At 57.4% G+C, this 10243-nt stretch overlaps 1 protein-coding gene across 1 annotated transcript; it reads right to left on the bottom strand.

Moving 5' to 3' along the window:
* Positions 1–3739: 3739 nt before the first annotated feature.
* Positions 3740–9330, bottom strand: FADD (Fas associated via death domain). Its single transcript, XM_032413963.1, has 2 exons — positions 8980–9330; positions 3740–6591 (listed from the first exon to the last, which is right to left on the bottom strand). The coding sequence occupies exons 1-2, from the start codon at positions 9263–9265 to the stop codon at positions 6221–6223; spliced, it is 657 nt and encodes a 218-aa protein (XP_032269854.1). The 5' UTR covers positions 9266–9330; the 3' UTR covers positions 3740–6220.
* Positions 9331–10243: the final 913 nt, after the last annotated feature.

Here is a 10243-nt window from a genome sequence, read left to right as displayed (position 1 = left end):
AGTCTTTGGTTTATGGCCTGGGCTCTCAGTGGGGATTCCTCTCTCCTAACATGAAACCCCCCAAGGACGCAGCGGCCAGCTGAGAGGCACAGGGGCTGCTTCCCCAGGCACCTCTGTGCCTCCAAAGGCCTCCAGGATGGAACCTGTGATTCGAGGGTCTTGACCCAGCCAAGCTGGTGTAAGGGCAAGTCCTTTTAAAACAGTCACTCAGAAACCATTAAAATGACATTTAGTGACCTTTACAATGTGCCCGTCACTCCCAGACACCACACCTCATCTCTTTGAATCTTGCAGCAACCCTGGGTGAGGGTCTGATCAGGTGAGAAAGGGGGGTTGGAGGTGGTGCTCTGCCGTGGGGGTCACCCAGCTAGAAGGTCAAAGCTGTTGGCCCTCCGCTAAGAACGCGGAGTGAATGCACAGACGGATGAATGGGTGCGCGAACGAAGCAGACGGCCCACAGCAAAGGGGTGTGTGCTCTTAGGCACATGGCATCGATCCTGCCTGCACAGAGAGACCCTTGAGGTGGCCTGTGGTGATTCAGGGGGTGGGAGGCACCTCCCTGGGGCTCCTGAATGGACCTTGCCGGGACTAGACCCTGTGAAGGGCAAATCCTGGGGCTTGGTCCCCATGGGACACGCCGGCTGGGGGTGTTGGCATTGGTGATGAAGAGAGGGGCAGCCTGGCCCCCGAGAGAACGCTGCTGGCCTGCCCGCATCCGCCCCAGCCGGGACCGTCACAGCCTGACCACCCCTCTGCATGTGCCCTGGGGAGTGGAGGGTCAGACAAGGCTGCCTTCAGACTGGGTGTCTGAGCAGGGCCTTAGGCCCAGTAAGGACTGCAGATGGGAGTTCAGGGATGAGGTGTGCGGAGCTGGGCAGCCCTCCTGTGCATCGTGATGCTGCCAGGCAGGTTGATCCTGAGGGGCCTGGGGACCTTTGGAGCTGGGTCTCTCCAGCCAGAAACCCCTTTGGGAAGAGTAGCAGGGACCCAGTCTCCCAGCGATGAGCCAGGTTTTATGATCACGTTACCTCAATATATACAAACATAAGGTCATATATGACCTTATGCTTCTGAGCCTCGTAAACTATAAAATGCCAGTAAAATTACCAATCAGGGAGATAAAAGCCCACAAGACACATACAATTTAGATTAATAGCACAATGAAATGCATAGTTTATTTAATATGAGGTATGCTTTTTTGTGGTAAAATGTACATAGAATTTACCCCTGTAGCCATTTTTGAGGGCCACTGAGCACATTCACACTCTCGGGCAGACACCCCCACCATCCGCATTGACAGGCAGGTTTGGGGACTTCGGGAGGCCTCGGGTGACTCAAAGGACCCCGGATGTTTTTCTGTTTAAGCCATACCACGAAAGCTCCATCCACAGGTCACATGCCCTGGCTCAGTGCGGACTCCACTCAGGCACTGAATCGGTCTGTTCCTTGGTGAAAATTAATGCGGTTAGCACACACATGTGACTCTTGCTGTCCATGTCACTTAGTTGGTGACTTTAAGACACAGGGCTTATTTGATAAAAGGGGATCTCCACTGCCAATTTTCCCTGTAGAAGGAAGTCCTGTCTCTTATCAGCACGTCGGGTGACGGGCCATCCTCACCTGAGCAAATTCCGCTCCAAGTCCCACTTGCCCGCCGGGTCCAAACGTAACGCACAGCATCACGTGGCTAGAAAGCCGTCAGCAAGGTGACTCAGAGTCGGTATCATGGAAATACAAACACAAAACTAAAACAGACGTGGAGAGCTTGCGGTTGCTAAGAACCGTCAGGGGTCTGTGGTCGGATTCTGCTTTTGTCTGGGGGCTGATGGAGGGTGGGGTCCTTGAGAGAAGGGATGGGGCTCCGTGGAGGGGATAAGAGAGGGGGCGGAAAGGAGAGGCTGTTATATATGGGAGCGAGCCCCAAGGGGGAGGGGGCCTGGTCTGCACCTCTGGGAACTGGGTGGGTCATGGTGCCAGGCGCAGAACTGGACGCAGGCAGGGGTAAATGTGGGGTCTGCGTGCCGTGGGCAGAATAATGCCTGACCCCCACGATGTCCACAGCCTAATCCTGGACCCGTGAACGTGCACTTAACATGGCAAAAGGTGTGGCCCCTCGGCAGCTGACAGTAAGGGTCTGGGGTCTCAGAGAACCATGTGGCAGGCACTGGGGACCTGGTGGGTGAGGCTGAGGGCCTGGCTTCCCTGGGTGCTGAGTGGGAAGAGGGTTCTGGACATGCAGGGACAGGGTGTGGGGTCTGAGATGCGGTGGCCAGAGAAAGAACCAGCGGGAGAAAATGTCATGCAATTATCAAGACAAGCATCAAATGCCCCGGAGGTTGAGCAACAGACCACAAAGTACACAATGGGTTTGGCAACCTGGGACCTCACAGGTGCGGCTGGGGGGGGGGGGGGGGAGAGTGGTCCTGGGGTGCTAGGGAGGAAGACGCAGCAGGGGAGCAAGGAGATGGGACGGGGGAGGGTCTGCCCCGACCCTGCCCCAATGCAATCCTCTGAAAGGGTCTGGAAGGGCCTGACAGGGCCCCATGTGTGTGCATGTCCACAGCCCAGGAGGGCTGGCTGGGGTGGGAGGGCAGAAGGGGAGGGTATGAAGCCGGGAAACCTGGGGGAGGCATGAGACTAGGGAGTTGGCCCTCTCTTCCAGGAAACACTCGACCAAACTCCCCTTCATTGGCCTGAAACCTCCCACAAAGCATGTACATTTGGGCCTTTGCCCCGTCTTTCTCAGGAGATGACTTGTGTGCAAACTTTACATGAAGTACAAATCTCACAAAAAGTCTTACAAAATATATAAATGGAACATGAATTGTTTTTTTGTGAAGTTGCCCTGAGAAATTCCTCTAAGACGAACCATGAGAGATGATGGACTCTGAAAAACAAACTGAGGGTTCTAGAGGGGAGGGGGGTGGGGGGATGGGTTAGCCTGGTGATGGGTATTAAAGACGGCACGTTCTGCATGGAGCACTGGGTGTTATACGCAAACAATGAATCATGGAACACTACATCAAAAACTAATGATGTAACGTATGGTGATTAACATAACAATAAAAAATTCCTCTAAAAATTGTAGCCACTCCCCTAGCCAGGGCGGGGTGTCACTGGTCCCATCACAAAGGTCCTAGTTCCGATCGGATGTCAGTCAGACCCAACCCAGAGCACCTTCTCCCTTGAAGCGCTGGTTCAAATCAACGGTGGGGCAAACGCTCAGATGTGAGAGTGACACGCGACCAGCGTGGACCAGCGGCCACGGGCTGGCCCCACTGTAGTGAGATCCTGAGGAACAGAAGCTCCGCGGCTCTGGGTGAAATGTCACTGCTTATTTTCGAGGTACCTGAGGAACAAGTTGCCACAGATTTGGGCAAGCACTTTATAGTTGCCGAATCGTCCTTTAGGGTGATGAAGCCACAAGGGGCAGAGCCAGGGGTGGACCCCATGCTCCGTGGCTCTCTGGGGACACTCCCACCAAACAGTCCAGGTTACACCTATTCCTGCATCTGGTGGACAACGAAAACACATTACAGGAAACGTAGAAAATACAGGAAGTATAAATATCATTTAAAAACAATAACTCTCTGGGCCCCTGGGTGGCTCAGTTGGTGAAGTGACTGCCTTCGGCTCAGGTCATGATCCTGGAGTCCCGGGATCAAGCCCCGCATTGGGCTCCCTGCTCAGCAGGGAGTCTGCTTCTCCCTCTGACCCTCCTCCCTCTCATGCTCTCTGTCTCTCATTCTCTCTCTCTCAAATAAATAAATAAAATCTTAAAAAAACAAAACAAAAACAAAAACAATAATTCTCAAAGATTTGCTGTGCATCTTTCCACTTCCAGTGCCCATGTAGGCATTTGTGCTTTTGCCGTAGGCTTGTGTTTACTTTCATTACACTTTCCCTTTCGTTTCACAAAGTAGGGAAGTTATGTGCTTCCTGAGGGCAGGCTGCTTGTCCCGTTGCTGTGCCCCAAAGCCTGGCACGGTGCTGGTGAGGGCGGGAGCCTCCGGCCCGCGGATGTGTGAACTGGCCGAACAAACGGGTGCCTCCATCGGCTCCACCAGCATCTGCTGGGGGGACCTGCCCCTGTCACCAGGCTCTACGGCTCTGCCCTGGTCCGGGGGCCGGCCCACCTCCGGGCCCCGGGGAGTGGGTGGCGCGCGTGGCCTACAGGCGCAGGACGGAGCCTCTCTTCGCCCACCATCTCTTCCGAGTCTCGGCATCAGATCGCAGCCTCGAGAGGGCACGTGCGGTGCTCCAGAGCCCGGCTCCGTCTCCCGCACCGCGCGGCCAGGAGCTGCTCTCCACGGAGGTCCCGGGGTGTGAGTGCAGGGGGCGGGAACGGGGGGGACGAACGACACCCGGTGCCTTCACAGCATGCAGGACGGAGAGACGGGCCACAGGAGCGAGCCGGTGGCAGAGCTGGGGACCGGGCCCTGTCTGCTCGCCGGCCATGGAAGAGTTCAGGTGCAGAAGTCACAGGTCATCGAAGCCTCTGTCACGACTCGTGGTGTGATGGACGGCTGGGTGCTTCTTCCGGGTGTGAGAGGCATGCAGGGGGATGTCGGGCGCATGTCAGCATGTCTGGCGTTTACCCTTTCAGTAGCTTATCTCCTAAGCCATGAGGGAATGGAAGAACCTCTGAAATCTGCCTCTGTTCAAGAAATAGGGACGTATCTTTCAGCAAGCCTACTTCCCAGAGCTACCCGTCAGCCAAGCCTCTGACATGCATCGACAGTGCTGACATGCTGTCACCCACAGAGCTAGCTCTGCCCCTCCGCCTGAAGAGGGGGGGCGCTGGCTGGCAGGCGGGGAAGCGCACAGGCGCTGCTGTGGGCTTGAAATGGGCTCAGGGCCTCGGCGGCACCCTGAGCTTGTGACTGCTTAAACTTGTGTTCCTGGCCGGGAGCTTGAGGTCTACAGTGCAGGGCCGCGTCTCTCTCATTTCCTGTGGTGGCCCCAGCCCTTCACCATGCCCGGCACCAGCACATACTTGCTGAAGGCGTGCAGGGGCCCAAAGGCTGGTCCATAGCTTAGCAGGACAGTGTGCTCAGGACCTCAGCCATCTAAGGCCACGGTGGCATGGCATGACATCACGTGTCGCTTTCCCAAGGTCATAGCTGGAAGGCCTGAACGAGGGACGGCCACTTGGCTCTCTGATGCCCCTCAGCGGCAGGTGGGCCCGAAGCCGGTGAAAGGTGGCCTCTACCAGACCAGTTTGCTGAGCGCAAATGCTCCCCTTGTTAGTGGCTCCTGGAGCTGTTATGAAGTCCAGCTACCCTGTTCACGGTTCAGCCTAATTAAAGTGGCAAGGGGTACTGAAATTGACCACGAGGGGACTTTCGAGAATATGAGAAATGAAGTAATCCTTAATAGGAATGTAAAATTCTTTGTTAATATGGAGTTTTCCGCTGTAAAGAAATAAGCTTTAGCAGGATTACCTTAGAAGCAGAAAGTCCACTTTTTAAAATTACAGGATCCTGTTATCAGAATGGTGATTTTGATACAAAACAGTAATAAACTATGGCATCACAGAAGTCCTAGTACTTCTAAGAACTAACGTTTGTAGAGCACCATGTCAATCACCCCTGAGCACTTAACAGCCCCTCGCAGGCCGTCCTCCCAAGTTTTACTATCCCCTCCTGACACCCTCCAGGGCCAGGAGCCCACCGGGCATCCCCTGGTGTCCAGGTCTACGCGGATGGCCTCACAGCCTCTGGCCAGCTGTGGCAGCAGCAGAGTGACCCAGGGCGACCGTGCGGCCTCTGGAGCCTGACCGCCTCGGCTCCACCCTCGGCTCGCCCCCTGCGACGGACTTCCTCCCGCTGCTGACGGCACACGGGGCCCCCACCTGGAGAGTACCAACACTGATCACTGCTGACTCCGACGTTCCTTCTCCGTGCTGGGCACGGACCCAAAGCTTCCTCCTCCAGGGACTCATTTCCAGGGACAAAAGACTCTCCCCCTCAAGGGCGATCATGAGGCAGGAATGAGAGCATGTGCACGGCGCCCGAAGCCCCGCCAGGCATGGAGCAAGCACTCAGTGAAGGCCGGCTCGGAGAGGCCAACCGTGCCTCGAGCCCTGGGGTCCCTCGTCCTGGCTCACTGCTAGGTCTTCACAGCACCGGCGCGTGGAGGCACTTGGTCAACCTTGGTGCGGGGGCTCCAAGTTCGGGCTGTGCGGATGCCCTCGGGCCCCTGGAGAAGAGCAGCCGGGTCACCAGGGGGCCCCCAAGGTGGGCCCATCTGAGTCGCAGGACGTCAGGGACACGGCGATGCTGCTGCCACCACCTCTACCGCTCACGTCCTCGTCCTCGAGGCCCCGGGCCTGCTGATCCTCCACGATAAGGTCGGCCACCAGGTTAAGCTGGCAGGCCCTGAGCGCCCTCACCAGGTGGGACACTGTCGCGTCCTCCCTCTTGGTGCTCTTCCAGACTCTCAGCGACTCCCTCACCTGCTCTGTCAGGTTGCGGGGATACTTCTCCTCAATGGCATCGATCTTGACGTCCGTCACTTTAAGGTGCCGGGCCAGTCTTCTCCAGTCCTTCCCCACATTATCACAGATGATGTCAAACGCGGCACGCAGGTCTGGGGAAAGAAGAAAATGATTTACCAGAAGTTTGGGGAGCTCATTAGGAGACAAGTAACCTCATACTCCCAGTGGGCTTCTTGGTGCTGACCTGAGTGCTGGGGATACAAGAGGTGCTCTTGCAGAGGCTGGAGTCACCCAGCAGAGGGGCCAGGGGAAGGTCAGAGAAAACCCAAGGGGGGGCCTCCAGTCCTGCCCCCAGCCTACTCCAAAAACTGCCCAAAAGGTGTGGCCCTCTGAAGAGGTGATGGCTGGTGTGGGTGGTAGTGCAGCTAACTGCTTGGGTGGGGGAAACTGAGGGAGGGCCTGGGAGTTGTCTAAAGGAAGGAAATGGAATCACTCCCCCATCCTACCCTGTAGTTAAGTGGTGGCCCCTAAAAAGTTATGTCCACCTCAAATCCCTGGCACTGTGAATGTTAACTTATTTTGAAAAGGGTCTTTGCAGATGTGATCAAATGGAGGATCTTGGGATGAGATCATCCTGGATTATCCAGGTGGGCCCTAAATACAGTGACAAGTACCCTTAGAAGACAGACAGAAGAGGAGGCCGTGTGATCATGGAGGCAGAGATGGGAGAGATGTAGCCATTCGCCAAAGAATGCCCAGAGCCTCCAGACTCTGGAAGAGGCAGAAGGATGCTGTCCCAGAGCTTCCAGAGGAAGCCTGGCTCTGCTGACGTGACCTTTGACTTCTGGCTCCAGAACTGCGAGAGAATCAGTTCCATGTTGCCTCAAGGCCCCGAGTTGTGGTCTTTTGTATGGCAGCCCCAGGGCACTAAAACCCAATTCTTATTTTGGAAGCTGCCTGGACTGACCACCAGTCTTTGGTCCCTGGCTACCATGTCCTCATCTGCTGAAAGGTCACGACTGAGACCAGCAGGTGGGGCACTACCGACCCTAGCAGGCAGCTTCTGGAATGAGGGAGCAAGCAGAGGGGAAGGACAAAATGCTGCTCGGAGGGCCCCAGCAATGTGTATCTTCAGCTACAGACCCCCAAGATGCTGTCAGCCTGTGTGCCTACTCTGCTCCGGCCCCCCTGGAGCTGGGCAGGCGGGCACTTGTGTTACTGTGACCACTGGTACAGAGGGGGAAACTGAGGCACGGGGAAGAAAAGTGATTTTCCTGATGTCATACAGCTAGACCACGCACAGCCAGAAAGCAAAACCCTGACAAGTCCGCTGCCGGTCCCCTCGACCGGGACGCTACCCCGTCTCCTGTGCGAGAGTGATACAGGACGGGCCCTCACCAACCCACCCCCCCTGCTCATCTCTGGTGTACTCTCCCGCAACACACAGCATCTACACACATACGAACACAGACGGACACAGAGAAATCTAAGATGTTACGATCTGTGTTTTGTGGACTGCCTTTTAAATGTACTATGTCAACAATCTCCCCTCCACTGAATGTCCTTGAAAACATAATTCCTCTGTGTCCTGTTCTGTTTGCACAGCACTGTGTGTATATGTTTATATACAGGTCTTTACGGAGTTAACACCTGTGCTGTTAAAGGTCTACCCTTTCCCTTTGGCGACTGAAGGACTGATGCCAGGCCAGAGCTTCAAGCCTATGAGGATGTCCCCGAAGCACTCCCCATCACCCCCTCCCAGGGCTCTGAGAACACAGGGGTGTGGCTGAGAAGCCCTGCTCCACCCAGGTCTCATTTTTACTCCTCGAAGCCTCTGCAAGCCCCAGGTGAGGCTGGAGAGTGGGGATGCCTGAGCACAGGGCAGGAAGCCACAGAACGGACCTGGTCCGAGAGGCCTAGGTGACAATACCACCCACCCACCCACGGCTGCCTCAGGCCAGTCCTGGTTAGCAAGGGCTGTGCATCTTAGGCCCCTCACCTCACCTCGCAGCCATGGTCCTCTGGCTTGTAAGACATGAATAAGAATAGCAGAACCTAACTACGGGGCTATCGCGAAAGCTGAACAGCTGCGCTAGAGACATTTTCAGTACTGTTCTGACAGCGTCAGGGGCACAGCGGGGCATTCCCAGGGGCGGAAGGAAAACGAAAGCAGCCGCAGGCTCGCCGAGCTCCTCCCACCCAGCGGAGGTGAGCAACGCCCTTTCCTTGGAATGCTTTCTAATGAAGCCGGAGGAAGGGGGTGACAGAAAAAATACCGAACTGGGTGTGCGTGTGTTTTCACGTTTTCCAACCCAGAGTAAGTTAACTTTTATGAGCTTTGGCTCTCCCATCTGCAAAGCGGGCAGCTCACCTGTCTCCCAGGAGCGCCGAGACAAAATCTGCGCAAATCGAACCTGAGAAAGGGCTGGCGCTGCTGACCGGCCACATCGACCGCTGCGCAAACCGGCCCCGCCTCCCCCGGGCTCGGTCAGTCCCCAGCCTCCCGGGCCCCGCCCCGGTCCCCGGCGCCCCGCGCCCACCTCGCTCCTCCGGCGGGACCCTGCCCGCCGCGCCCGCCTCGAAGCCGTCCAGGCGCTGCAGCAGGTCCTGGCGCCGCAGGGAGACGAGCAGCTCGCGCAGCAGCTCGGTGTGCTCGGAGTCCAGCTCGTTCTGCTCCAGCAGCACGTTGAAGAGGTCGAGGCCGCTCTGCACGCGCTCCAGCTTCCTCTTGCCCACGCGGCTCCGGCACAGGAACTTGAGCTCGGTCAGCTCGTCGTTCGACAGGCCGGTCGACACCGAGTGCAGCAGCACCAGGAACGGGTCCATGGCGGCGGGCCGCGGGGGGGACCCAGCCAGGCCCTCCGCGCGTGCCCCGCTCCGCCCCACCGTCCCCTCGGCGGCCCGGCGGCCCCGCGGCCCCCGCGGCCCGGCTTCCCGCCACACAGCCCGCGCCACTGGTCCCCGTCCCGGCGCCCCACCACCGGAAGTCCGCGCGCACACGCCCACTCTGCCGAGGTCTCGCGAGAACTCTGGGACCCGCGCATGCGGCCCTGGCCCGACTGTAGCCGTTTCCGCCCGGGAGGCGCGCGGCCGCCGCCAGGGGGCTTCCCCGGAGAGCTCGCGGCGCGGGGTTGGAGGGCTTCCGCGCCTGCGCCCTGCAGACCATGTCCCGCCCAGTGAGGGTACTGTGGCCCCGGGGTCCGGAGACGCGGGCGCGAGCTGAGAGGGTGGACCTGGGTTTCCCGGGCAGTGCTGCACTGCGGATGCCGATAATAAATGCATCTATTATTAACATTTGTGAGAGTGCAAAGGGTCTTTTAATGCTCCCTGGGCAGAAAAGACGGTTCAGAGGTTTATTGAAGTTTTAAAGTTTGATTTCATTAATATTTCATTTTTATAGTCATTTATGTGTTTGAATGCTTTTAGTTTATTGAGCGCCTACTAGTGTGCCAGGCAGTAGGTGCTGGGAACACATTTGGGAGCAAAGAGCAGAAGTGCCCGCCTGCCGGGAGCTACGTCATCAGTACCCAGGCTTACATAACACAGATAAGAAAGTCGTGCAGCATGCCAGAAGTTAGTAAGAGCCAGGGCAAAGCGGATAAGGGGATGGGGAGTGTGGAGGCCGGGGCACGATTAGAGGGGGCGGTCAGAGCAGGCTTCACTGCGCAGGTGCAGGTGCGGGGACCAGGTGCAGGGGCCAGTGGCCAGGTGTGTGGGTGTTGGGGGCAGGGAAAGGGTGCGGGCGGGGGCACAGCCTCAGCAGAGGCAAGTGAAAGCGGAGGTTCCGGGAACACCTGGGGGACC

This window comes from Phoca vitulina, unplaced genomic scaffold (assembly GCF_004348235.1).
Source record: "Phoca vitulina isolate PV1807 unplaced genomic scaffold, GSC_HSeal_1.0 scaffold16, whole genome shotgun sequence".
Taxonomy (NCBI): domain Eukaryota; kingdom Metazoa; phylum Chordata; class Mammalia; order Carnivora; family Phocidae; genus Phoca; species Phoca vitulina.
Note: the sequence above shows the minus strand (reverse complement) of the source record. Positions and strands in the feature narration are given on the sequence as shown.

Coding starts and splice junctions, on each gene's coding strand:
- FADD (XM_032413963.1), bottom strand. CDS start 9,265: ATGGACCCGTTCCTGGTGCTGCTGCACTCGGTGTCGACCGGCCTGTCG. Junction 6,592..8,979: donor GGTCCCGCCGGAGGAGCGAG/GTGGGCGCGGGG, acceptor TTCTTTCCCCAG/ACCTGCGTGCCGCGTTTGAC.